This window comes from Eulemur rufifrons, chromosome 24, assembly GCF_041146395.1.
Source record: "Eulemur rufifrons isolate Redbay chromosome 24, OSU_ERuf_1, whole genome shotgun sequence".
Taxonomy (NCBI): domain Eukaryota; kingdom Metazoa; phylum Chordata; class Mammalia; order Primates; family Lemuridae; genus Eulemur; species Eulemur rufifrons.
The window spans coordinates 10,795,694-10,823,286 of NC_091006.1; the positions used below are offsets into that span (position 1 = coordinate 10,795,694).

A 27,593-nucleotide genomic window follows, 5' to 3' on the forward strand; every position below is an offset into this window, starting at 1 on the left:
CGTCTACTTTGCAAGGTTGTCATGAGCTTTAAATAAGCCAAAGCCTGCAAAGTGCTTCATGTAGTCTCGGAATGCATTGACCGATGATAAATCTCAACCTGTCTTTATGTTTGGAACATTCCCGCAGCTTCCGGACCCGCCGCCAAGACTTTCCTGTGCGCATGCACGCCCAACTCTCTCCTCCAGCCCCTCCCCTCCACGTGGGTGCGGCCTACCCTACAGCAGGGGGTGGTGGGCGGGGTCAATGGGCTACTTCCGAGATTATCTCCCTCCCACTCCGGGGAACAACCCTCTTGTATGACTGGCAGCATTATTGGCCAGTAGCGATTGGAGAAGAGACCAACGATAGGGTCCTTCCCAACACTTTTTGGAACGCCTCTCCCAAATTGGCCAATTGCAAGCTTTGGAGGGCGGGTTCTCCTCTGGGGCGGGACAGAGTGACGGGCGTCTGCTTTGACTAATGAAAACTTGGTTGCTGGTTTGCCTGGACCGATCAGGAGCGAGAAGGCCGGATCCTGGGGCGGGGCTGGAGCTTCGGCAGTTGAACGGCTCGCGACTGGGACTGTCCGTGGAGAAGGTGAGAGGCGGCGGGAGCGGCGGGTGCGCGGGCCTGGGCGGCGGGCCTGGGGGGAGGGGTCGTCTCGGGGAGATGGGCTGCGGCGAGCAGCTGACCCAGCAGGGTGGGTATCGGGGGGGAGGGTGCCCTTTAACACGGGTGGGCGCCTGAGTGAGTGTTGTGAGGCAGAGAGAGGTTTGTGAGTCGGGGATGTTCTGCATTCGTGGGAGGGTCTTTAATGGGGAAAGTTGTAAGGCAGGAGACAGCAGATGGCAAAATAAAGAGATGCCCTTGTATGGCGTTGCGATTTAATAGGAGGTTTTAAGGCCGAGGTTATTACAGCGCAGTACCGAGGAGCAGAGGTTCCTGCGATGAGCTATAAGCTCTGACTTAGAAGAAAGGCAAGTGAGGAAGCGATAGTGAGGAGGGAGGCAGAGAGACCTCCAGGAATGAGGCTGTGTTTTCCTGAGATGCGAGGGCCTATCATACATGTAGCGTTTACTACGTGCCAGGCACCTCCCAGTGTTTTTCGTGGATTAACTCTTAAACTTATCCAACCGGGGGTTAAGAGCGTGGGCTCCGGGGTCGAGTTGCCTGAGTTTGAATCCTGGCTCTGCCACTGGCCCTACCGCTGAACATTACTGTGGCTTTGGGCGAGTTGATTAACCCTTCTGTGCCTCAGTTTTGTCATCAACAGAATGACCCCATCTCTATATCACTTACTAGCTTCACTATCTTTATATGATGATAACTCCCAGGTGTCTGTTTCCAGCTTGGATCTCTGCCCTGAACTCCATACTCATATAGCCAATGGCCAACTCTTCTCTGCTTGGAATTTCAGCTGACATCCAGACTTAAACTCGTCCCAAACCAAACTTGTGGTTTCCCTCCTTGAACCTCCAAACCTAGTTGACGGCAGGTCCATCCTTCCAGATACTCGGGACAAACACCTTGGAGCACCCACATAGGGTCTGTCCATCAGCTAATCCCATTAGTTCTGCTTTTAAAACATCTGAAATCCAACCATGTCTCATGACCTCCCTTGCTGCCACTCTGGTTCAAGTCATCTCCTCTTATCTGGTGTTTTGCAGTGGCCTCCTTACTGGGCCCTCTGCCTCTGCCCTTGACCCCCACAGTCAGAAGCCTGTTAAAGCAAAAGTCAGATCATGTTGCTCCTTTGTTCAAACTCTCTCCTGGCCTTGCATCTCACTCAGCAAGTTGTTACCATGCCCACAAGGCCCCATCCAGTCCAGCTTGCTCTTGCACCCTCCACTCACCTCTCCCCAGTTCCCCTTGCTCATACTGCTGCAGCCACCCTGGCCTCCTTGCTGTCCATGGAACATAGCAAGTACATTGCCACCTCAGGGTCTTTGTACTCGCTGTCCCCTCCTTCTGGATCTGGTTCCCCCAGTGTCTACATGGCTTCTCCCTCACCTCTTTCAGGTTTTGTTGAGATGTCAACTTCACAAACCCTTGCTGCCCACCCAAGCTAAAATAGCTCCTGTCACTGCCTGGCCCCTTACCTGGCTTTATTTTTCGTCATAACACTTACTGCTGTTTGACGTAGATTATTGTTTGTTTATACCCACTAACCTTCTCAGACCTCCCCACCAGAGTGTTTGCCTCCATGTGTGTATGGAAGTCAGCACCTAGAGGAGCACATAGGTGTTTGAAACGTGTTACTTCTTCTATACCATGCTCACCACCCTTCAGGGTCTCCCTGTGGTGTGGGGTAGGGTTGCTGAGCTGGGAGGGTCTTGGGTGGTGAGGTTAGGTGGGGTAATAACCTGGGAAGATTGTGGTGCCCAAGGACAGAGGGTCTCAACTTTAGTGTCTGAAGGAGCTTGTAGGAAATGCAGATTCCTGGGCCCACCTGCAGAGATTCTTTTTGTGTACGTTTGGGACCAGGGCTAGGAAGCTGCATTTTCACAAGGACCATGGTGATGCTGATGTTCCTTGGCCCTCACTTTGAGAAACACTGTTGGGCAGGTTGAGAGCTTGGGCTGGAAGGAAACAAATGTTATCATCAAGCTCCTCCCCTGTGGCCTCCCCTGTGGCCAATCCTCTGCTGGGTAGTGCTGGGGTCACTGTGGTGATTGAGACCTAGCCAGGGAATCAGGGAGGGCTTCCTGCAGGAGGTGGCATCCTCCAGCTGAGACCTGGAGGATGATAAGGAGTGAGCTGAAGGGAAAAGACCTTGGCTGAATCCCTCGTGCCTGGAACCCCGTAACCTGGCATCCCCCATTAAATTCACAAGTGGTCCTTGATCTGTGCCAGGCCAGGGAACTGAGGATACAAGAATGATGAAAAGGTCTCTGCCCTCATGGGCTCCTCTAATCATCAACGAATCACACAGATGGTAACAGCGAGTGTCAGGCACTGTTCAAAGCACCTTATATGCATTAACTAATCCACACAACAATCCCATGAGGTAGCTGTTTTATAAAAATTTTTAAAAAATTAATTTTATGGCTGGGCACGGTGGCTCACGCCTGTAATCCTAGCACTCTGGGAGGCCGAGGCGGATGGATTGTTTGAGCTCAGGAGTTCGAGACCAGCCTGAGCAAGAGCGAGACCCCGTCTCTACTAAAAATAGAAAGAAATTAGATGGACAGCTAAAAAATATATATATAGAAAAATTAGCTGGGCATGGTGGCGCATGCCTGTAGTCCCAGCTAATCGAGAGGCTGAGGCAGGAGGATTGCTTGAGCCCAGGAGTTTGAGGTTGCTGTGAGCTAGGCTGACGCCACGGCACTCTAGCCTGGGCAACAAAGTGAGACTCTGTCTCAAAAAAAAAAAATTAATTTTATTTTTCTTTCCTAGCATCAGAATAAGCTTTAGGGTAGGAGCTCCTATTGTCCCATTTTACTCATGGGGAAAGTGATTTGCCCAAGGTCGCACCATGGGTAAGTGGTGGAGCTGAGATCTGAACCCTGGAGTCCCCAGCCTGCAGATGTGCCATGCTTAAGGTGTAAGGCCACATTTGGGTTAGTGCTGGGAGGAAGCGGAAGGTGGTCAGGGAAGGGCAGCTGGCTAATGAGTAGGGGGATGAATGTTCCTGTCCCCTGTGGGATCCTACACAAGCCTCAGTTTCATCCTCTGTAAAACGGGATGGTTGTACCTTCCAGAGAGCAGACTTCAGGGTGAGTCATAGGGTTGATAAGTGTGCATGGTCCTTATCTAAGGCAAAAAGCATTTGTGTGTTAGTGGGAGGGTGACGGGGATCTGGACACTGGAGGTTTGCATTGTGTGGTGTCCTAAAAGGCTTTGGTGTCTGTACATTCCATGGGGACAATGTTAAAGGCTTTGATTTGTATTCCAGGGAATCCTGTCTAGCTCAAATTCCCCTACATGGTGGGGAGGTGAGCTTAGAACGAGGACAGGAGAGTCATCCAGGCCAGGCACGTGTGTGTGTGTGTGTGTGTGTGTGTGTGTGATGGGGGTTCCTGCATTGGAGAGCCCAGCTAGGTCATAGCCGGGCTGGAGTATGTGGTGGTGGCGGTGGGGGCTGCAGAGTGAGAAAACAGCCATCAGGTGGGGGCTGGCAGGGGTGGTGATTTGCCCATGTTGGGTGTGGGAGGTGGTGATGTGGATTTGTCTTTGGGGAGCCGAGTGAGCGTGGAGCGTTTGCAGCTCTAGCCTTGGGGTGTGAAATCTGAGCTATCCGGGAGAGCAATTTTGGAGGAGGAGGAGCCAGGGGCGGTGATGTAACAGTGGAAAGGAGAAGGGGTCACCGTGGTGAACGATGAGAGGGACACAACTGGGGGCTGGAAAATTGGGAGTTCGTGTGCTGGAGCTATGGTGTCGTGAAGCCCGAGAACTGGGGTCAGGTGTGTGGGCCAGAATGGGGCGCTGGGGTGTCCACACAGCGCGTGCAGGGCTGGGGTGGTGACGTCACGGGTTGTCGGGGGCGGGGCCTTGAAGGCACCGCTGGGATGCGGGGTCAGGAGGCTGAGGCCGAGAAGAGGAGCTAGGAGAGACTTGGCACTGGAATGAAATCAGCGACCAGGATGGGCCACTGGTCACAAAGCGAGGAGGGAGGCTGCAGGTAGAGGGACGGGGTTGGCGGTGAGAGGGGAGGGGGGAAGCTCAGGGCCCGGGAATCCCAGAAGTGGTGAAGGGGGTTGTTCAGGGAGGGCTCTCCAAAGGAAAGAGAGGTGGAAAATGTGTGTGCAGGTCGGGTGGGGGGGGGGGTTACATACAATTTGGGAGGGAACGGAATCCAGGTAAAGTGTAGGGGTGATGGAATACAGGCTGAAAGTGGGGTGTGTGGAGTAGAATCTTGAGCAGATTCGTGGGCAGAATGCAGGTGGATTAGGGGGGCACAGAATTGAGGTTGAACATGGAACCCGAGGAGAACATGGGTGGCTGGTGTAGGTCGGAGGAGAGTGTAGCTTCCCCCTTCCCAATCTGGGGGAGCTGAATGGAATTTAGGGACTTTGAGGAGGGGAGGGGACTGGTTTCTGGGGAAGGGCTGGATTATGGAGGGAAGGAGGTTCTGCAGAGAGGAGGGGAAGGGGAGCCCAGAATCCCTTGGCGGTCTGGGGAGATGAGTGTTGGGAGCTGGGTTCAGGGGTGTGGGATTTATTCCATCAGCAATTACTGAGCCTTACACATGCCTAGAAGAGGGGATGGGGGAGGGGAGCAGGTGAAGTGTGTGGAGGTAAGAGAGGGTGTGTGTGTGTGTGTGTGTGTGCGCGCGCGTGCGTGCACGCGTGTGTGTTTTCAAGGGGAGGGTTGAGTTCAGGCAGAATATTCAGAGGTTTAATTTCTGGGCCTGAAGGCCGGGTAGGGGCCAAGGACTGGACAGTTGAATGCCGGAAGGTGCTATTCGTGGGGTGAGATTAGGGCCGGTTGGCGGCGGGGATGGGGTGTGGCAGGCCCCCTTCCTCTCCTCGGTCTCCTCCCGGGAGTTGGGTACCACGAGTGGGGGCGGTGGTGCTGCGCGGCTCCTCCGATGTTCAGTCCGTGGGTGCCTCCAACGCCTTGGTAACCGGGGCGGTGCGGCCGCTGATTGGCTCGCGGAATCTGCGGGTGGGACGGTGGGCGGGGCCAGGGGATGAGGGGTAAATTGAAACGTGCAGCGATTTGTTTGCAGCAAGATCAGGGATTATTGGTGGCCTGTCGTGGTGGCTCACTCCTGTAATCCTAGCACTCTGGGAGGCCGAGGCGGGGGGATTGCTCGAGGTCAGGAGTTCAAGACCAGCCTGAGCAAGAGTGAGCCCGCGGCCCCCCCCCCCCCCCCCCCCCCCCGTCTCTACTAAAAAAAATAGAAAGAAATGATCTGGATAGCTAAAAATATATATAGAAAAAAAATTAGCCGGGCATGGTGGCGCATGCCTGTAGTCTCAGCTGCTCGGGAGGCTGAGGCAGGAGGATCGCTTGAACCCAGGAGTTTGAGGTTGCTGTGAGCTAGGCTGACGCCACGGCACTCTAGCCTGGACAACAGAGCGAGACTGTCTGGGGGAAAAAAAGAAAAAAGAAAAAGATCAGGGAATATTAACCTTGACCTCCAATCCTCGGAGAATAAAAGGGCAGTTTCAAGAGTGTGAATTCTAGGGAAAGAGCCCACGGATTTCATCAGAACCTGCAAAGCACCCTTCCCCCAAATAAAGTTAAGAGCTCCGATCTCGAGAGAGGTGCCTGTCGGGATGTCTAGGGTTCGGGCTGTTTTTGGACCTCTGAGAAAAGAGATCTGTGGATGGGCCTGGGGAGTGATAATTTGGGAGCCCTTGAAATTACTTGCAAAAGGTTGTGGCACTATTTATTTATCTGAGAAAGGTTCAGAGATTTCATTAGATTCTCAAAGGCTCAAGGACTCTAAAAAGGTTAAAAAAAATCGCTGACCTGTATGTAGTTTCAGGACTCATCTTTTTCTGCCTCACAACATATTCTCCAGTGTTAGACTTTAAAAGGACTTCCTGGGGGAAGTGTGAGGACTAGTGTGAGGAGGTGGTAGGGGGAGAAGGAGATCAGGCATTGGAGGAGGCCCCCATGGTCTGATTTGGTGGCTCTGACTTTGGAACAGCTGTGGGACCCTGAACAGGGCCCCCTTTCCTGCTGAGCCTCAGTTTCTGCTTCTGTCCACTGGGGAGAGCATGGAATTCTTTGTAGTTCCTTTCAAGCTCAGAAACAACAACAAAGTAATAGAAGCGATAGTAATGATGATAATCCCAGTATGTATTGAGTGCTTGCTACGGGTCAGGCATTGCTCAGTTTCTCCAAGGAGTTTAACACGCTTAACTCATTTAATCCTTATACCAATTCAAGGAAGTGAATGCTGTTATCCTCTCAGGGGCTTTCAGAGGCCTTTATGATAATGATCTGGTCCTTGTTACATCTCTGATCTCATCACTTAGCCCTCTGTGCCTCATTCAGTCTCTTCCAGTCACACTGATCTCTTTGCTGTTCTTAGAACAAATCAGGAACATCCCACCTTCAAACCTTTGCCTGGCTCTGCCTACTGCCTGGACACTCTTCCCTTGGGTGTTCATGTGTGCCCTCTCTCCTCCCTACCCCCAGCACATCCCCTTTTCCCACTACTTGGCATTTTTATATATCTGTTGTCACCTCCTGAAAGTAGGGTCATAATCTGGTTTCTCATATCCTCAGCACTCAGGGTGGCATACACTTTATAGATAAGGAATCTGGCTCACAGAGAGGTTAAGTAACTTGCCCGTGTACGCACAGAAAAACCTGGATCGGGACCCAGGCAGCCCTGAGCCCCCATTCTGAACCACCCCCTGGAATCCTGGGCTGAGGGTGGAGGCCTGATTGTCTTCTCCAGCTCCTTAAAGAACTGACAGTGAGTAGTATCTCTGTTGGCTAAGAGAACGTACTTATACTTATAACAGACTAATAAAAGTAATTATTAATTCAGTGTAAATGATTTAAGTAAGTCATATATAATATATAGCACTGGCTATTCCCTCGACTTGGAGCACTTAACCCTGATGGCCACATGGGTTGCTCTCTGACCTCCTTCAGTTCTCTGCTCAAATGTCACCTCAGAGAGGCCTGCTGTGATCCCCTATTTAAAAGCTATGTCCCAGTCGGGCGCCATGGCTCATGCTTGTAATCTTAGCACTCTGGGAGGCCAAGGCGGGAGGATCGCTCCAGGTCAGGAGTTCAAGACCAGCCTGAGCAAGAGCAAGACCTTGTCTCTACTAAAAAATAGAAATTATCTGGACAACTAAAAAAAATATATAGAAAAAATTAGCCGGGCATGGTGGCACATGCCTGTAGTCCCAGCTACTGGGAGGCTGAGGCAGGAGGATCGCTTAAGCCCAGGAGTTTGAGGTTGCTGTGAGCTAGGCTGACGCCATGGCACTCTAGCCCCAGGCAACAAAGCAAGACTCTGTCTCAAAAAAAAAAAAAAAAAAAAAAAGAGCTATGTCCCGCCCTACTCCAATACTCCATCTCCCTTTCCAGCTTGATTTTTCTCCACAAATATTTGCTGAATGAATGAATGAATAATAAATATAAAATGAGAATAAGGATTAATACATTTATAATATTAATCATGATCCTTTTGTTGGTCATCATATATTTCTGCTAGCCAGCATGTGTTGGGCAGAGCAATGTGCAGGACACAGTTTTAATGCTTTTATGTATGTTGCCCAGTGTAATTCTCACAACTCTATGAGGTAGGTACCATCATTATACCCATTTTCCAGATAAGGAAGCTGAGGCACAGAGAGGTGAAGTTGCTTTCCCAAAGTGCCTTAGCTGGTAAATGATGGAGCCAGAATATGAATCCTGGCCTTCCAGCTCATGAGCCCGGGCTTTCAGCCCCTCTGGGTCTCTGTCTCATCCCTCTCTCCAGCAACCTTGGCCATGGACCAGCCGGCTGGCCTGCAGGTCGACTACGTCTTCCGGGGTGTGGAGCATGCCGTGCGGGTGGTGGTTTCCGGGCAGGTGCTGGAGCTGGAGGTGGAGGACCGGATGACGGCTGACCAGTGGCGGGGCGAGTTCGATGCCAGCTGTGAGTGTGCCTGCCTGGGGTGGGCTCGCCACTCCTCCCCTGGGATCAGCTTCTCCCTGAAGATGAGGCCACCAGAATCTTTTCCACCTGCCTCTTCTGTGTGACTGGAAGCTCTCCAAATGTGGGGAGGGGTGTAGGCCTCGTTCCTCAAGCCAGAGGCACGAAGTTGGGGAGAGTTGGAGAGTATAGATGCATTGGCCTTGGGCCGGGCAAGTGGTCAGACTTCAGGAGGGACTTTTCTCCCCACCCAGTCATCGAAGATTTGACTCACAAGACAGGGAACTTCAAACAGTTCAACATCTTCTGTAACATGCTGGAGTCAGCCCTCACACAGGTAGGGGCCAGGGTTTTGGGGTGGGCTCTGTCGTCTGGATTCCTTGGGGGTAGATGCTCATCTGATGTATGCAAAACCATCTGTCTTTTCTGTCATTGCAGGAACAGGGCTATTTTTTTCTTCTTTCCCAAGGGTCCTAAATGGTTTATTCTGATTCTAATGATAGTTATGCTCAGGTAGAAAATTCAGGTCACAGAGAAATGTAAAGAGAAAGTAAAAATCACTCCCCCCCAATATTCATTCCTATTAATATTTTGGTAAAAATCACTCCAGCCATTTCTCCATTTCTCCATTCATTTCTGAATGTGTGTGTGTATGTATTTTGAGAACTATAATTATATATAGTTGATATATTTTCCAAGGTATTCTGCAACCCATCTTTAAAAGATTCAACAATATTTCATAAAAATGTAGTCACATCAGTGAATATAGCCATTCATTTCTTTTATTTTGGGAGCATCCACAGTGTGCCAGGCACTGTTGTGGGCACTGGGGATACAGCAGTGAACACAGACAAAAATCTCTGTCTTCATGAAGCTGACATTCCAGTGGGAGAGACCAGAAAAATGGAAAAATGCATAATGTCAAGTAAACGTACTAATTGGAAAAAAAGCAGGTTAGAGCTTAGAGTGACTGGGATGGTATTTAGATATCATTTTTAAACTGTGAACTATATTATTTCTCTGACTACACATAAAACATGCACTCATTACATTGTGTTTTAGAGATGGGGACTCACCTTGTTGCCTAGGCTGGGGTGCAATAGTGTCATCATAGCTCACCGCAACCTCAAACTCCTGGACTCAAGCGATCCTCCTGCCTCAGCCTCCTGAGTCCTGGGACTACAGGCATGCGCCATTGTGCCTGGCTAATTGTCTGGGCACAGTGACTCACGGCTGTAATCCTAGCACTCTGGGAGGCCGAGGTGGGAGGATCGCTTGAGCTCAGGAGTTTGAGACCAGCCTGAGCAAGAGTAAGACCCCAGCTCTCAAAAAAAAAAAAAAAAAAAAAAAAAAAATTCATGCCTGATTAATTTTTTATTTTTAGAGATGGGGTTTCTCTTTGTTGCCCGGGCAGGTCTTGAACTCCTGGCCTCAAGCAATTCCCCCACCTCAGCTTCTCGAGCTGCTGGGATTACAGGAATGAGCCACTGCACTTGGTTCCATACATAGACTATTAACATTTTAATATCTATAGGCAGTATGGGGTAGTGGCTAAGAGGATGGATTCTGAGTTCAGACTCATCACTGCCCCTCAGTGCCTTAGTTTCCCTATCTGTAAAGTGGGAGTAATAGTAGTTCTCATTCCATAGTATTGTGAAGATTAGATGGGTTATTATATGTAAAAAAGCTCGGGAGGCTGGGGCGGGAGGATCCCTTGAGCCCAGGACTTGGAGGCTGCAGTGAGCTATGATTACAGCACTGCACCCCCAGCCTGGGTGGCAGAGTGAGACCCCGTCGAGACAAAAATAAAATAAAATATGTAAAAAAGCTTAGAATAATGTCTAACTTACAGTAAGTGCTATATAGGTATTATCTATTTTTACATCAGCTACTGAGTTTATCCTTGTCGTTAGTGGTTGCTCAGTATTCCATTGTACCTGTATATCGTGATTTATCTGCTACCCCTGTGGTACTCAAATTATTTGTCTCATGACCCTTTATACTTTTCACAATTACTGAGGACACCAAAGAGCTTTTGTTTATGCAAGTTATATTTCTCAATAGATAGAAATTAAAACAGAAAAATTTGAAAATATGAATTCCCTTAACATAGCAATAATAAGCCTGTTATGTGTTAACCTAAATAACATTTTTATGAAAAATATATTTTCCAAAACAAAAAATTAGAAAGACGTATGGCATTGTTTTATATTTTTTGCAAATCCCTTGAATGTCTGGCTTAATAGAAAATTGATAGATTCTCATATGTACTTCTGTATTGACCCTGTCACGATATGTTTTGGTTGAAGTATATGCAGAAAAATCAGGCCGGGCGCAGTGGCTGACACCTGTAATCCTAGCACTCTGGGAGGCCGAGGCAGGTGGATCATTTGAGCTCAGGAGTTCGAGACCAGCCTGACCAAGAGCGAGACCCCATCTCTACTAAAAATGGAAAGAAATTAACTCGATAACTAAAAAAATATATGGAAAAAATTAGCCGGGCATGGTGGCACATGCCTGTAGTCCCAGCTTCTGAGGACGCTGAGGCAGGATTGTTTGAGCCCAGGAGTTTGAGGTTGCTGTGAGCTAGGCTGACGCCATGGTACTCTAGCCTGGGCAACAGAGTGAGACTCTGTCTTGGGGGGAAAAAAAAAGAAAAATCCTGCCTCACACAGATATGGATGAAAAAGAGAATACCAGAATAGCTTTTTCAGATAATTATGGATATCATTTTTTGCTAACACATGAAGACTGGACAAGGGGTGGTTTCTTAAAGGTTAGTTGGATTCTAGAATCTGAAGCTTCATCAATGAACTTTTCGTATTGTTACGTAAGTTCCGTTGACATATCCTGGCATTGCATGGATCTTTTAAACCTGTGCATGATTTTCTGTTTTTTTTTTTTTTTTTTTTTGAGACAGAGTCTCACTCTGTTGCCCGGGCTAGAGTGAGTGCCGTGGCGTCAGCCTAGCTCACAGCAACCTCAAACTCCTGAGCTCAAGCGATCCTCCTGCCTCAGCCTCCCGAGTAGCTGGGACTACAGGCATGCGCCACCATGCCCGGCTAATTTTTTGTATATATATTTTAGTTGTCCATATAATTTCTTTCTATTTTTAGTAGAGATGGGGTCTCGCTCTTGCTCAGGCTGGTCTCGAACTCCTGACCTCGAGCGATCCACCCGCCTCGGCCTCCCAGAGTGCTAGGATTACAGGCGTGAGCCACCGCGCCCGGTATGATTTTCTAACATCATGCATTAATCACTTGGAAAATATTGGTTCTCTGAGCTGTACAGATCTTCCAAATGTTGGCACCTTTCCTTATATAATACCAGGAAGTCACGTTTATTAATATCCTCTCTGATCTCACCAGGAAAGTCTTTGAACCTTGAGAAGCTGTCAGACACATAGTAGAAGATACAAGTTTTCCAAAAGTCTAATTCTAATTTAAGTGCAAAGCTTGAATTTTATCATTGGCGACAAATCCCGTTAGCTGTTTTTCTTGAAGTGACAGGCTCACTTTGTTTATTTTTGAGAACATGCCTGCCAAATATCCAAGTCTGAATAACCCGAGTTTTGTCTGTCAGTCGTTCTTTCAAGTAAAAATAGCATTCCATGAAAAAGTGGCTAATTTAGTTCAAAGCGCAGTTGCACAAGAGCTTTTCCTGAGACCACTGTCATGCCTTGGTATGCAGCAGAAGGACTTTGTGTGCACTTCCCATTTTGTTGCACAGAATGGTAAAGAGATGTGTACTCACAGGTCAAGACCCAATACAATTAATAATTTTTACTGCTTTATCAAGAACATTCCTAAGTTTCATTTGCTGTGTTTTATTTATTTACTTGTTTATTTATTTCTGCCTCCTCCCCAACCTCCCACTGAGACTGCATGGCAGTGAGCAATGCAATGACTACTAGTACCAGTTGGTGCCAGGGGCTTGATTTCTGCTAAGGCGACAGCAGTTTTTCCCACCATTACTTTTGCACCATTAGTGCAAAGGCAAACAATGTCTTTGTATTATTATGAAAATAGTTTTGACCTCATGGACTCCCTGGAAAGATATCTGGGATTCCCCCATGGATCTGTAGACAACCTTGGAGAGTCACGGGTCTCAGCTGTCGCCCGTGGTTGAGCATTTAGGTTCTTTCCAGTATCTCCCTCTGATGAAATCCTTGTGCCAGCCCCTGGGACAGGGCCATCTTGATCATCAGCCTTGGTGGAGGAAAGCCCAGCCAGCCCAGAGAACGGGAAGGGGTGTGGCCATGTTGGGTCCTGTGGCACTTCTCCCCTCCTCTCCCAACAGAGCAGTGAGTCAGTCACCCTAGACCTGCTGACCTACACAGACCTGGAGTCCCTGCGAAACCGCAAGATGGGGGGCCGCCCGGGCTCCTTGGGCCCCAGGTCGGCTCAGCTCAACTCCAAGCGCTACCTAATCCTCATCTACTCTGTGGAGTTTGACAGGTGGGGAAAAGGGGCTGGCTCTGGGCCCTGGCTGGTGGGCAGGGTGGGAGAGGATGTGGCTAGACCTCAGGAATCCCTGGCACCCAGGCAATGTGGGATGTCGGTTAAGCCTTGCCTTTGGGATCTTTTGTGCTGGGGTTTGTGTCATTTACTGTTGTGTTTGACTACAAGTGGCAGAACAACCATTACTGGTGCCTTAGGGAAATAATAGTTTATCACATAAGATGTCTAGGTAGGTGGCTGCTACTCAGCAGCTCCATTAGGGACTCAGGCTCTGTCTGTTTTTTTTTTTTTTTTTCCCTTTATCATCTTTAACGTGTTGGCTTTTTGACTTCATCTGCATCTCTTCATGGTCACAAAATAGCTGCTGGGCCGCTGAGCATTGCATCTGTATCAAGGCAGGAAGAAAAGGGACAGGGCTATGTTTGCTAATTGCATCTGCTGTTTTTATCTGGAAAACAAAAGTGTTCCCAGAAGACTCTCAACAGGTTTCCCATAATATATGACCAGAAGCAGTCCCATGCAAAGGATGCTGGGAAAATGAATATCTAGCCTTTCATCCTTTATAGTAGGGGGCAGCAAGGGAGTTGGGAATGGCTGTTGGGTAGCTGGATGACAGTGTGTGCCCCATGTGTTAATGGCTTCTGGATTTTCTAGGGGGAAGTTACCGATCCAAGGGGTGACCCAGGTTAGGCCAACCAGAATCTCCCACTATGGAATCTGAATTAGGATTGTGTTTAGCTGCAAGTAACATGATACCAGTGTCCCCTCACCAGCAGTGTGACAAGGAAGTTAATTCAGACTGCACCAGGGCTGTCAATCCCTGTGGTCACAAAATTGCTATATAAGAGGCTCTTAGGCATGGTGGCTGGTGCAAGGGGCCTGGGGCCAGGGAGAGGCTCAAAGCTCTGTTCAGAGCATAAACCTTAGAAGGTGAGGTTTTTGGAATTTATTTTTTTTTACTCTGTGGCTGTCAGAGTCTGGTGGTCGCCCTTGGGCAGATTCTTGGCCTCTGAGATGCTGCGGTTCTAATCCCTCCTCCTCAGGATTCACTACCCGCTGCCCCTCCCGTACCAGGGCAAGCCCGACCCCGTGGTCCTACAGGGCATCATCCGCTCGCTGAAGGAGGAGCTGGGCCGCCTGCGAGGGCTGGATGGCCAGGCCGCTCAGGACACCCGGGAGACCGAGATCTGGCACCTGCGGGAGCAGTGAGTTCTGGAGGGCTGGGGGGCTGAGCTAGGGTGGGGCATGTCCCATCATGCACTTTGAGGGTCCCACGCTGGGCACTGTTGGGAGGACAGTTGTCCCTCGTCTGCCATGTGTTTATTCTGAGCCCTTCCTCTGTGCCTGCCTTATACTGGGTGGTGCTGGGGACCAAGGTTATCCTGGCTGTGCCCTGTGGGCGCTCCCAGTCCAGTGAGGGAGACGGGTCTGTCTCAGAGCAGGTGGGGCTGGGGGATCCCAGAGGGAGGACCTGACCCTGTCTGGTAAGGGAGGAGTGTTCTCAGCACAGGGAACAGCAGGTCAGAGACAGGGTAGGAGGTTGAGCTATATTCAGTTGAATCCACCTTCCCCGGGGCCTCATGCTGGCCACCACCCCATGCTCTGTCCCTCGTGTGGTGCCCAGCCCAGGGCAGGTGGACGTTAATCACATAACCCCCTGAGATGTCACTGCAGACACGATGGGATTAGGCAGGCAAGGGACCTGTGCTGTGGGAGGCTGTAAGAGGACCCTGGTAGGGTACTGGGTGGGTCAGGCAAAGGGGCTGGGCACTGCATGAGGGAACAGTGTTGGGCACTGCATGAGGGAACAGTGTTGTGGGCAGAGGGAACAGCATGTGCAAAGTCCTTGTGTTCAATGGGGATGTGGTGAGAACAAGTGGACTGAAAGAGCGAAGAAAGAACTGAAGAAAGTGAAGGCTTGTGGCCTATTCATTCATTCCTGCCACATGCTGCGGGCTGTGGGGAAGCTGAATCGAGGACTCGGTCTCCACCTGGGGAGGCCCGACTCATTGGGGAGGATCAATAATGTTATTAATAATAATAATAATGCCAGTAGCTAATGTTTATTGAACATTTAACTGTGTGCCAGGGACTCTGCCCAGTGCTTTACGATTGAATCCATTTTATTCTTACAGCCACTCTGTGAGGCAGGCACTGCTATCAGCCCCTTTTTACAGAGGAGGAAACGGAGGCCCAGAGAAGTTAGAGAACTTGCCCCAGGTCACACAGTGAGCAATAAGGCCAGGGTTGACCTTAGATCCAGGCTGCGAGCCCAGGACAGAGCACTAAGTGCTGACAGGGAGGACCTGCCCTCTCTCCTCCCCAGAATGGGAGCTCAGTGGGTAGGGAAACCCTGTGGGTCTTCCTGGAGGAGCTCGGCTGTGCACGGGTGGGCTGAGGGGTAGGAAAGCCACAGTGGGGAGGCCAGAGTGGGGAGCAGGATAAGCTTCATCCTCAGTTCATCCTTAGGATCTGCCCTCGGGCAGGGGTGGGATTGGGGGGTGGGTGTGTGTGGGGGGGGTGTGTGTGTTTCCCAGGCTGGCCACAAGGTGGCGCCCTCCGCCCTTAGGAACCACCCGCAGAACTGGAGAGGGTGACTTGACATCCCACAGCTGGTCAGTGGCTTCTTATCCTGCTCTTCCCAGCCTGGAATTAGGACGTTTGGGAAGGCTCCATGACCTCTTCCTTCATTTGGCCAACATTTATCGAGTTCGTACTGTGTGCCAGACACACTGCCTGGCACTAGTTAATAATGTTTATTATGCCAGACGTGGTCTAAGCACCCTTTAGAGATTCCCACAACCTTACAGGTAGGTATGGATGGCCGTTACCATCCCTCTTCACAGATGAGAAGATACAGACTGAGGCCCAGAGATGTGAAGTGGCATTGCCTGGAGTCCCCCAGACTGTTAATAAGTGGAGTAGAGTTGCTCACCGGGAGCCTGGCCGTGGAGCCAGGTTCCTACACGGTGCACTGGACAGGTGGAGGTTCTGCCCCCAGGAGGGTGGGGATCTAGACAGAAAACAGACAATCGGACCAACAGATGACAGCTTTGCTGTGGCCGGTGCTAGGAAGGAAATGTACAGAGAGCTGGGAGAGCAGAGAGCATTGGGGGCAGGCAGGCTTCCCTGGGTGAGTGGGGTTGTTCCTGCCAGAGGAGAAGGAGAGAGCATTCTGGAAGGCAGGAACTGCATTCACAGTGGAGCTATGCGGGAGGAGGAGGTGGGGGGAAGCTCTTTGGAGAGTGTAGGAGAACCACAGATTTTTAGAATGATTCATTAGGAAAAATTCTAAGCACACACAAAAGTAGACAGGAGTATATTATACACATACTTGTCCTCCAGATTCTTTTTCTTTTTTTTTTGTTTTTGTTTTTGTTTTTTTGAGACGGGGTCTCGCTCTGTCACCCAGGCTGGAGTGCAGTGGCACGGTCATAGCTTGCTACAACCTCCAACTCCTGGGCTCCAGCGATCCTCCTGCCTCAGCCTCCCGAGTAGCTGGGATTATAGGCGGGCACCACCATGCCCGGCTAATTTTTCTTATTTTTTTTGTAGAGACGGGCTCTTGCTATGTTGCCCGGGCTAGAGTGAGTGCTGTGGCATCAGCCTAGCTCACAGCAACCTCAAACTCCTGGGCTCAAGTGATCCTCCCGCCTCAGCCTCCCGAGTAGCTGGGACTACAGGTGTGAGCCACCACGCCCGGCTAATTTTTTTTCTATTTTTAGTAGGGACGGGGTCTCACTTTTGCTCAGGCTGGTCTTGAACTCCTGACCTCAAGCGATCCTCCCGCCTTGGCCTCCCAGAGTGCTGGGATTACAGGCATGAGCCACCCCCCCCAGCCAGTTATTCTTTTTGATGCTCATATTTTCTTCTGCCAGTAGGAACCCCTTCAGGTTGGCTTTTATGTCCTTTTCAAATGACCCCAGTAGTCTCTGATGGCTTCCTTGGCTTTCTTTCCTTCATGTCATGATGTCTCAGACTTTCTTCTTCTTTTCCAGCCTCAGAACTGGTATAAGTAATTTTCCTAAGGAGCTCTGGTTTCTTTTAGGTTGCTCACTGCCATTGGGTTGACATGCATTTAGGACTTTTTAGTGGAAAGAGCCAGGAAATAGATACATTTTTAGAAATAAAAAATGTCTGTGCTTTCCTAACCATTTTTATAATTAAAAAAAATTTTAAGAGATGGGGGTCTCGTTATGTTCCCCAGGCTAGATTTGAACTCCGGGGCTCCCCTATCCTCCAGCCTCAACCTCCGAGTAGCTGGAATACAGTCGTGCCTGGTTTGCCTAACTTTTTTGGTTTTGTATTTGTCTTTTCTCTTTTTTTTCCCTTTTTTTTTCTTACTTGGAAATCCAAGGTGATATATGTCTTTTCTCGTGGCAAAAATCATAGTTTCTTTGGATAGTAACATATTTGTTTGTTTTATCTTAATACCAAAGTAATTGCTAATAAGAGTTTTGAATGAAGTTTAAGATTTCTTTGCAGTTCTTTTTGTCCTTAGGCTATATCCTTTAGTCACCTCATATAATTCTCCTGTGTGCTATCAACTTTGATATACAGTTAGGTCTATTTGAACCAGTTTCCTTAAAAAATTTTGGGATGGCTTTTGTTAAATTGTATTAACTTATTTATAGAAAATATTTTCATAATTCAAGAGTCAAAACTGAAAAAGAGGGTACATTAAGAGAGGTCCCGGCCAGGCGCGGTGGCTCACACCTGTAATCCTACAACTCTGGGAGGTCTAGGCGGGTGGATTGTTTGAGCTCAGGAGTTCGAGACCAGCCTGAGCAAGAGCAAGACCCTGTCTCTACTAAAAAATAGAAAAATTATCTGGACAACTAAAAATATATATAGAAAAATTAGCCGGGCATGGTGGCATATGCCTATAGTCCCAGCTACTCAGGAGGCTGAGGCAGAAGGATTGCTTGAGCCCAGGAGTTTGAGGTTGCTGTGAGCCAGGCTGACGCCACGGCACTGACTCTAGCCCAGGCAACAGAGCAAGACTCAGTCTGAAAAAAAAAAAAAGAGAGAGGGGTCCAATTTCTGTTCTTCTTGTCCCCTTCTCTGTAGATAACCCTTATTATTTTTTACTTTTTGACTTATCGTATTATATATTTTTAAAAATATAAACATATATAAATTTGTAATTGTCTTCTTTTACAAAACAGGACATACTAAATATACACTGCACTGTTTTAAACTTATGGCAGTTACTTGGTGACAGGATATAGACGTCATCCTCATTCCTTTTTACAGTTGTGGGTACTCAGTTGAGTAGATGTATCAAAAATTCAACTAGTTCTCTGTTGATACACATTTGGCTATTTCCACTCTTTTGCTATTACAAATAGTGCTGAAACGAATAGCCTGTGTGTGCGTCATTTGCACAGGGAAGGGTTTTGAGCCATGGTAGTAACCTGATCAGATCTGCATTTTAGAGAGAGCCCTCTGGTGAGTGGCAGCTTGGCTGGGAGGTGGGGGCAGGGAATGGGGGGAGGTAGGGCTGGGCTTTCAGGATGTGGACAGATTGATGAAATCTTTTAGAATTGGAACCTACATGGCCGTGTTCCCATCCCTGCACCCTGCACCAGGGGAGTGTGTGTGTGTGTGTGTGTGTGTGTGTGTGTGGTGGGGTTATTTGCTCCAGGTGGGACGGATGTGAGTGATGTGGCTATATCCCTCCTCACATGGAGGAGGGGGAGATGATAAGACTTTGGCCCCCATCCGTGGGGGCAGCTGGTAGTGATGAGGTGTTGTCTCCCCCTCGTGGGGGAGGTGAAATGATGGGGCATACCCATCCCCCAGGAAGGGTATGCAGGAATGGGGATAATGAGACCGTGCCCCTCTCCCCAGCTCGCTCGCCACCCCCCTCCGTCCCTCTCCAGGGTGTCGCGCTTGGCGTCTGAGAAGCGCGAGCTGGAGTGCCAGCTGGGCCGGTCGCGCGAGGAGGCTCTGGCCGGCCGGGCGGCCCGCCAGGAGGCCGAGGCGCTACGCGGACTGGTGCGTGGCCTGGAGCTGGAGCTGCGGCAGGAACGCGGCCTCGGGCACAGGGCTTCGGGTCGCCGCAGCCAGGACTGCCGCCGCCTGGCCAAGGAGGTGAGGGGACTGGGCGGCCGCGCGGGGCGGCCGGTGGGGCGTGGGCCTCAGCCTCAGTCCGGACCTCTGCACCCCTGTCCCCTCTCGGCAGCTGGAGGAGGTGAAGGCGTCGGAGCGGAGCCTGCGCTCGCGGCTGAAGACGCTGAACAGCGAGCTGGCTCTGTACAAACGCGGGTGAGAGGCGGGCTCCGCGTGGGCGGGGCCTGCGGGTGGGCGTGGCGTGGGGAGGGTGGAGTCTGAAGGTGGGTGGGCGGGGCCCGAGACTGGGCGGGGCCTACTGGGCTGCATGGAGCATAGGGACAGACTGGAAATACTGTATGGTACCTGAGTTGGAAATAGCGGATTTGCGGGGAGATGGGTAGGTTCTGGAGCAGCATTCGGGAGGCGGGGCCTGGAGAGAGGGACTGGGAAAGGGGCGGGGCCTGAGGTTCTTGAGCGGAAAGGGTGCGGCCCAGCAGATGGGGATCAGGGTGTCATCTGTCGCAATTTATTGGGGTGGGCGATAGAAAGTTGGGAAAGGTTTCCAGGGAGCTGTGTGAGACTTCAGGAGGAAGGGTCTGGTGAAGGGAATGTGTCGAAAGGATGTAGGGAAATGACAGGTTTTCTTGGGTAGGTGGGGTCTGTGGGGCTTGGGGTGGGACGCAGTCTGGGGCATATGGGAGGGTCGTGGGCGAGCGTGAAAGTCTAGGAGTTGATCGTGGCTGGCCTGAGCGTTGAGAGAAGAGGGTGCGGTGGGGCAGGGAGGAGTCTGTGATTGAGGTAGTCCAGCCTGGCAGGAAACTGACAGCTGGTCCCATGGTCGCAGGAGACGGACTCCACCGGTGGTGCTGGCCCGGGAGGACCGGGCTTCGTCGTCCCGCGAGCGCTCCACCTCTCGTGGCCGTGGCGCTGCTCGCTCCTCGTCCCGGGAGAGCGGCCGCGGAAGCCGGGGTCGGGGCCGCCCCGCCCGCCCCTCGCCCTCACCCACAGGTCTGTACCCGCCTGTCCCGCCCTGAGGGGAGGTGGATCCTGTGACCGCAGTCTCCTCTTCTTTTCACACTTCCCCACCCTGTCCTAGGTGGCCGCGCGCTCCGTTTTGACCCCACAGCTTTTGTGAAAGCCAAGGAAAAGAAGCAAAGAGAGATCAGAATGAAGTTAGTGTCCATTCCCCTCTCACCTGCCTTTATCCGTGCCCCGGTACCCAGCTCCCTCACCTGTGCCCGCTTTCTCGCCATCTGGCCGGTCGCTCATTTCTCCCTGCCTTCCATCACCTGTCACCTGCTCCATTCTCCCCTTCCCACCACCTGCCCTCTCGATCCCTGGCCGGCCCTGTTTTCTTGTCTCTCCCACCCCCACCTGCTCTGTGTCCCCGCATGCTTTTTCTTCTGGGCCGGGTGATCGCAGGTGAGTCACCGGCTCTGGCCTTGACCCATAGGGGCGCAGCAACTCCTTTCCCCACCTTAGTTTGGCGCACAGGCGGGTGTCTCCTTTCCCGCTTTCCAGGCAACAGCAGCAGCAGCGGAACCGCTTGGGCAGTGGAGGAAGCGGGGACGGTCCGTCGGTCTCATGGTCTCGCCAGACCCGGCCCCCTGCTGCTGTGACTGGCCGAGGCGACGCAGCTAACCGCTCCCGAAACCGAAACCGCAGCTCCTCCGGTAGCTGGGTTGAGCTGAGGCCGGGCGGGGCGGGGCGGTCCGGCAGGTGCGGGCAGGTGCGGGCAGCTGACACCCTCCCCCTCCTCCCGCCAGTGGACAGTTTCCGCAGCCGCTGCTCCTCCGCCAGCTCCTGTAGCGAGTTCGAGGACTTCTCAGAGTCACTCTCCAGAGGGTAAAACTTGGACTGAGAGAAAGGACTGCCTTGAAGGGTGTCTGGGGAGACTGGAAATGGTCTTTTACAGGGGAATGGGGTGATGGAGGCTGGGGACCTTGAACCCACAAAGGTGGCAAGGTGCGAGGAACCAAAGGCTCCCCACCATTGGTCCTTGGTTACTCCCTTCTCCCAGCGTTCCTCGCCGTGGGAAGCCGCCTAGCCCCACACCCTGGAGTGGGTCCAATACGGTGAGTGTCTTTGCTCAGACCTTGGAGGAGGAAGGGGTAGCGTTAAGCCATTGGAAGCCAGGTGTCCCCATTTCCCATGATTCCATCCTGGGGATCATGTTGCAGGGGCGACTCTGATGTGTCTCTGGAAACAAGGTGTTTTGAGACCAGTGGATTGGAGGTGGGAGCAGTGAGGGGCACGTGATGCTGTTTCAGGCTCTGGCTTCAGATTGTCAGGTGTTAAAACCTGGCTCCTACCACCTTCATGACTCAAGGTAGTTTATTAGCCTCTCTGTAACTCAATTGCTTTGTTGGTTAAACAGAGATGGTGATAGTGTCACTTCAGACAGTTCTCATGAGGACACAAGGAGGTTATTTTGCATATAAGTGTTCAGTAGGTGTCAGGCCTTATTTTTCCTGAGGTCCTTAAGTTCAGAATTTGCAGTGGGATTTGGGGGGCAGGAATAGAAGGAGGGTGCCTGACCCCCTTTCCTGCCTTCCCCATCACCAGAAGTCCACCCCCTTGGAACGCAGCCACCATCAGAGACGCCTGGCCAACTCGGGTGGCTGGGTCCCCATCAAAGGTGAGCCTGGGACTCCACATCTCCCCCCCCCAATAACTAGCCCCAGAACCCACTGGGGACAGTAATGAGGGCACTGGTATTGGGCCCAGGAGCTCCCTGTGGCTTCAGTCCCCTCCCAGCCCCCCACACCCATGCCTGCTCTCACAGAGTACAGCTTGGACCACGAGGCGGCCGACATGGCCGAAATAGATGCCCGCCTGAAGGCCTTGCAGGAATACATGAACCGACTGGACACGCGGTCGTGACCGTGGAGAGGGGGTACTGCCTCTCCACCCCCCCCCCACTGCTGGGTATGGCATGGGGGGTGGGGCCAGGGTGGCATTCCAGCCCCGCCCAGGCTCCACGCCTCCTGGTGCTCCTGGGGTCTCAGGTGTGTGAGGCCCGGACCCCATCCTCTCCCCAGGCAAGGCATGCTGGGAGGGAGGATACGTGCATTTTGTAAATAAACATTTTTGCCTTTGGGACCCCTCAGCTTATGACCGAAGGGTGAAGGTGGAGTGGGGAGAAAGGAAGACTGGGGGGTGTAACTGGGGCCTGAGTGCACTTCAGGGCATGTCTGTGACTGGGAAGCATATTGGGAAAAACTCCCACACTCTCTAAAGCACTGCACGGGAGGGCGGGGGGGGGGGGGGCCTGGGGAGTGGTAGTGAGTAGCCTGTCCCCAAAGGAGTCCAAGCAGAGATTCTGCACAGGATGTCTTTGGCTGTGTGGTGGGAAAAGGGTGTCTTGCAGCACGGTTCCCTGCCTGGGAGGACCCCCAGCTGCTGTCGGTGATATCGCGGCCGACGCGGTGCTGATTCCTGGGCTCTGACCTGAGACCTCTGGGTTCTGAGCTGTGATGTTGCTTTCGAGCTGGGATCTCCGGGGTCTTGGTTCAGGGTCGGGGCCTCTGGGTTCCGAGCACCAGTGAGGAGAGTGTGGGGAGGAGACGGGATGGCTGCGGACTTGTGGGAGGGGGAGAGAGAGGGGAGGCATTGTCAGGAACACAGCTTGAGCTGCACCTTTATTGGAGGAGGAGGCAGTGGGGTTTCTGGCCGTGGGTGGAGAGGAAAGGGGTGCCGACGAGCAGGTCCTCACTAGCGGTAGCGTGGCCATTGCTTGATGATTTCGTAGAGCTGGTCTCCTGGGGAGAGCGTCCTCTGCACATCCCGGTGTCCTTTGACCATGTATTTGGGGCTCAGGACTCCCCGAGCCACACCGCAGTCCAGCAGATTCCGGGCTGCCCGGAGGGCCCGGGGTGGGGGCACCCGCTCTGGGGGAGGCAGAGACAGGAGTGAGGCTGGGGCTTACTAGGAGGGCAGAGGTAGTGTGGGGGCGTGGGTACCACTGTGCGCTCTGAGCTGGACTTAACCTGTTTGTGCCTCAGTTTTCTCATCCGTGAAAAGAGAGCATTGTGGCACCTACCCTTCCACTTTTTACCCTTTGGGAGGGTCAAATGAATTATTTTGTGTAAAACCCTCAGAACAGTGCCTGGCACAGAATATTGGTTGTCGTAGTGATTATTGCTTATTCGCCCTCCTCTGTCCCCAGACCTCTGGGTCCCACCTACAACAATAGCTGACACTTACCAAGTACTTCTTAGGGTGCCATAGATTGGCTTGAGGATTTTTATGTCAACCAATCCCCACCCTTACCATGTGGTTGCAAATGGAGGAAATGAGGCCCACGGGGCTTGGAGATGGCAGAGCCTCTCAGCCACCAGCCACCATGCCACGCCATCTCCATGCCCCTTGTCCACCCCCATCTCTGGTGGCCTGCCACTCACCCATGTAGTTGCCCATGAAGGTGATGCCAATGGACATGGAGTTCCACTTGATACCTGAGTGGTCACCCTTGGTGTGCCAGCCCCGGCCCTGATACACGAGCCCGTCTTCTCCAATCAGGAAGCTGCTCGGGGAGGTGGGGGCTGGGTGAGTGACGGAGGGCTTCCTGGGGGAGGACCCCTGCCCTCTCTTCCACTCAACCCTTCCCATTCCTGCCATGCACACATAATTTCCCTGACATCCTCCTCCGCTGCCCTTCATTTTCCACAATAATAGCAATGACTGTGACCCTGGAGTCCCTGCCATGTGCCAAGAACAGGTCTGAACGTACCTTTTTGATCCTTACAGCAGCCCCAGGAGTCAATACCTCTCCCAATTTATATAGACAGTCAGAGTGGTGGAGTCACCTCTCCAAGGTCACACAGCTGGTCAGGGGTGAGCTGGGTTTTTCAGCCAGGTCTGTGTGACTCCCACCCATGTTATCTTGTTCCTTGCTCTTTCCTGCCTCCCTGGAGGATTTGTTGAACTCTTGCTTTGCCGAATCCTTACACGACAGCCCTCTGAGGTAGGTACTGTTCTCATCCCTTTTTTTTTTTTTTTTTTTTTGAGACAGAGTCTTGCTTTGTTGCCCAGACTAGAGTGCCGTGGTGTCAAGCTCACAGCAACCTCAAACTCCTGGGCTCAAGCAATCCTTCTGCCTCAGCCTCCCAAGTAGCTGGGACTGCAGGCATGCACCACCATGCCCAGCTGATTTTTTTTCTCTCTCTCTCTATATATAATTTTAGCTGTCCAGATCATTTCTTTCTATTTTTAGTAGAGATGGGGGTCTCGCTCTTGCTCAGGCTGGTCTTGAACTCCTGACCTCAAGGGATCCTCCTGCCTCGGCCTCCCAGAGTGCTAGGATTACAGGCGTGAGCCACCGCGCCCGGCCTCTCATCCCCATTTTAAGCTTAGAGAGCAGAGATCACAAAGCGACGTGATTTATACAAGGTCCTCAAAGACCCCTGCGTCTCAGAACTCTGCCCTCACCCTCGCCTGCTTCCGGCCCTCAGGGCCCACTAGGGCAATAGGATCAGGGACTCAAGATTGGGGTCACAACCAGGTACAGAGCCTGGAGCCCCAGCATCTGCCTGTTTGAGGTTTCTCATCTTGGCAGTGGATCCCTGAGGCTCATTCAGCGTTTTTTGATCATGCGAGTCTGACTCGGCACGTTGGCGTTAACCGGAAGATCAGCATCTTGGAGCCGCAGTATCTGCCGACTGGGTTCCAGGTGCGCAGAATGTTGGAGCCTCTGAGTCTTGGGTCCTGAGTGTGCCGCTTAGGAAGCCAGTTCTCAGAATCTGGCTTGGGAGAGACCAGAAACACCACAGTGATGCCAGCTGCCACATTCCCAGCCCCTGGCACTTGGAGTCGGTGCTCCCCTGTATTTGTCACATGGACACATCTAAGTTATACCGCAACCACCATACAGTCAAGAAAGAGCCCCATTCAGCAGGCTCAGAGAGCCGGGGACACGACAAGGAAAGGGGATTCAGAACGTTAGAATCAAACTCTGAATCCTAAAGGCTGAGAAACGGACTGAAGTCTGCTTCTCCATACGGTGGTTTAGGCGAGAGGCTTCGGAGCCGGGCTTGAGTCTTCACTTGCTGGGAACACTCAGTGTTGGGGCACCTGACTCTTGGAAGCAAAAACCTTGAAGGTGGAACCTTTGATAAAATCTTGAGCTGGAAGAGCTGGGGATACCCACGGAGGCTTCTAGACCTCTCTGAGTGGGGTCTACTGAAGCCGCCGGTGGGGGGGGCGTTGGGCACCTGCGTGTGCAGTAAGCGCACCAGGCGGTTCTGGGTCGTTCGGAGGGCTGAGGGCCTGGAGGGTTCGCCGTTCCCTCTCGATGTGGGAACCCCCTGGCTGGACCCAGCCTGTTACACTGAAGAGGGAGCTGTGGGCGGGGGGGGGGGGGGGGGGGGGGGGGGGGGGGGGAAGCTGAGCTAACCCCACCCCCAGGCCCTGTTTCTGCTCTCACTCCCCGCGGGCGCCAGGGGGAGTCTCATGCCCAAGCCAGAGCTCTCCTATGGCTTCCGTCTCGCTCAGAAAAACCAAAGTCCTTATTCGTCCCACTCCCCCAGTTGTGTCCAGCACCCCGTGCTGCAGACTGACCTGCTCACTCAGCCTCATGGCCCCTGCCGGTCCGCCTGCTTCCTGCGCTCCCCTGTCCCGGAGCCAGCTCAAAGCCACTGTCTCAGGGAGGCCTTCCCTTACCCCGCCCTTTAAAGGTGCGCGTGGGGGTCTGGCTGCAGTTCTAACATCGCCCTGTTCCTTTTCCCTATGGCTTCTGTCACCGTCTGAACTCATCTTGTTGGCTTGTTTCTCGCCTGTTTCTCCCTGTTGGTCGTTCAGCCCCGTAGGGCTAGCGTTGCACTGTCCACGGCTGTCTCCCGGCCACCATCCCGCCCGCTGCCTGGCACACAGTAGGTGCCTAATGTCAGCCCATGGCTTTGGGGCTCCTGTTACCTGCCAGGTGGTATCCTAAGTGCATTGCACGTATTGGCTCGCTGAACGACCAGGCTGGTCGCAATCCCGTGGACTTTGCAGAGGAGGAAGATGAAACTGAGGGGACCTGCCCCAGGTCTCAGCCAGCAGTTAGCTGAGCTGATGCTGGAACCCGGCCCGGTGCTTCCTCAGCCTGGTTTTCTGCCTCCTAACAAAAGTGCCAGTCTTTATGGAGTTCACACCTTGGGGGCTGTGAGGCAAAGCCTGCCCCTTCCTCCAGGGACCAGAGTTCGGACTTTAGTCCTTCTCCCCTCCTTTATAGCTTCTCTGTGCTCCCTGCGCCTGCTCAGCCTTACATGGTGACCCGGGGAGACCCGGCGAGGTTGAGGAAGCTGCGCAGGGTGTCCGCCAGGTGGCTACGGCGCGGGGCCCAGAACCGGTCCCGCTGGCTGGCGCCTGCACCCCTCTGCCCCCTCGGTACTCACTTGTAGGCCACGTCACACCAGTGCAGCGTCTGTGTATGGTAGTGCTGCACGTTTTGGACCTGCTGCAAGCACGAGGCCGGGGAGGCGCAGGTGCTGCCCGCCGTGTGCGACACCACCACGTAGAGCACTGGCAGGCTCAGGCTCTGGTTGCAGTTGGACTCCTGGGCCCTCCACTCGCTCCGGGGCACGATGGGGCCGCAGCAGTCCGGGGCTTCTTCTATCTTCTGAGCCGCTCCTCCGAGGGCGAGGACAGCGAGGAGGGCCCCGGCGAGCAGCGCGCGGCGGCGGGACATGGCGAGCCGGGCGGGCTGGGACCGCTGGGAGCGCGCAGCGGCCGGGCTGCCTTTATCTGCCCGGGGCGGAGCGGCGGGAACGTCTTGCTTCACACCCTGGCGGGACTTCCGGGCCGGTCACACGGGACCCCAAACTCGGTTTCCTAATCTGGCAGGGCCAGAACAGGATGCGGTGTGGTTGGGGATTTGGGGTAGGGGGGGAGGGGGATCGGCCGGAGGGATGCACAGGACCCTGGGCACTTCGCCCTCTGGTTTCTGGAAGACCCTGGACTTGGATCCCTGCCCTGCTTTGTCCCCTCAGTGGGGCATTGAACAACTCAGCGGGAACTTACACCACAGCGAAAGGCCTGCGGCGTTGACACATCTCCTTCCTGCCGGGATTGAGGCAACAAAGGTGCCCATTTTACAAACACTTCCGTCTCCCAGGTCCAGACCTGAGGACATTGCCCCTTGCCCCAAACTGGAGAGGTGAGTATCAGGAAGCCCATTTCACAGCTGAGTAAACTGAGGTTGGGAGAGGGGAAGTCACGTGCTGAGACATGGGAGGCGGTAGAGCCTGGTGGAGCCGCCCGAGCCTGTATTCAGAGCCAGGCTGCCTGCATTGGAATCCTGGCCACTTTCTAGCGTGTGAGCCCTAGAAAGTGCTTTCACCTTTCTGGGCCTCAGTTTCCCCCACCTGCCGCATGGGGATGATAATATTAAGTTCCAAATTCATAGGGTTGATGAAAGATTAAATGGGTTGACAAGTGGAGGGCCCTTAAAAGATATTTAGCACATTGCTTATGTGTGCCACATAAGCGCCACTGAGACTGGAGCTCAAGTCTGCCCTTGGAATTAGTAGTAAGGAACATGCTTCCCACGGGTGCCACC

The 27,593-nt window shown here is 52.6% G+C and overlaps 2 protein-coding genes across 2 annotated transcripts; one reads left to right on the forward strand and one right to left on the reverse strand.

Moving 5' to 3' along the window:
• The first annotated feature begins 557 nt into the window (after positions 1–557).
• Positions 558–22,195, forward strand: CCDC61 (coiled-coil domain containing 61). Its single transcript, XM_069457447.1, has 14 exons — positions 558–577; positions 8,382–8,540; positions 8,792–8,874; positions 12,837–12,994; positions 14,041–14,202; positions 18,883–19,093; positions 19,185–19,267; positions 19,899–20,062; positions 20,151–20,226; positions 20,576–20,727; positions 20,821–20,899; positions 21,075–21,129; positions 21,620–21,692; positions 21,840–22,195. The coding sequence occupies exons 2-14, from the start codon at positions 8,393–8,395 to the stop codon at positions 21,935–21,937; spliced, it is 1,542 nt and encodes a 513-aa protein (XP_069313548.1). The 5' UTR covers positions 558–577; positions 8,382–8,392; the 3' UTR covers positions 21,938–22,195.
• Positions 22,196–22,555: 360 nt separating this feature from the next.
• On the reverse strand, positions 22,556–26,723 carry PGLYRP1 (peptidoglycan recognition protein 1). Its single transcript, XM_069457947.1, has 3 exons — positions 26,431–26,723; positions 23,458–23,579; positions 22,556–22,944 (listed from the first exon to the last, which is right to left on the reverse strand). The coding sequence occupies exons 1-3, from the start codon at positions 26,721–26,723 to the stop codon at positions 22,769–22,771; spliced, it is 591 nt and encodes a 196-aa protein (XP_069314048.1). The 3' UTR covers positions 22,556–22,768.
• Between the last annotated feature and the right edge of the window lie 870 nt (positions 26,724–27,593).

Coding starts and splice junctions, on each gene's coding strand:
- CCDC61 (XM_069457447.1), top strand. CDS start 8,393: ATGGACCAGCCGGCTGGCCTGCAGGTCGACTACGTCTTCCGGGGTGTG. Junction 21,130..21,619: donor CCTGGAGTGGGTCCAATACG/GTGAGTGTCTTT, acceptor CCCCATCACCAG/AAGTCCACCCCCTTGGAACG. Junction 21,693..21,839: donor TGGCTGGGTCCCCATCAAAG/GTGAGCCTGGGA, acceptor CTGCTCTCACAG/AGTACAGCTTGGACCACGAG.
- PGLYRP1 (XM_069457947.1), bottom strand. CDS start 26,723: ATGTCCCGCCGCCGCGCGCTGCTCGCCGGGGCCCTCCTCGCTGTCCTC. Junction 23,580..26,430: donor TGGTGTGACGTGGCCTACAA/GTGAGTACCGAG, acceptor CTCCCCGAGCAG/CTTCCTGATTGGAGAAGACG. Junction 22,945..23,457: donor CTTCATGGGCAACTACATGG/GTGAGTGGCAGG, acceptor TGCCTCCCCCAG/AGCGGGTGCCCCCACCCCGG.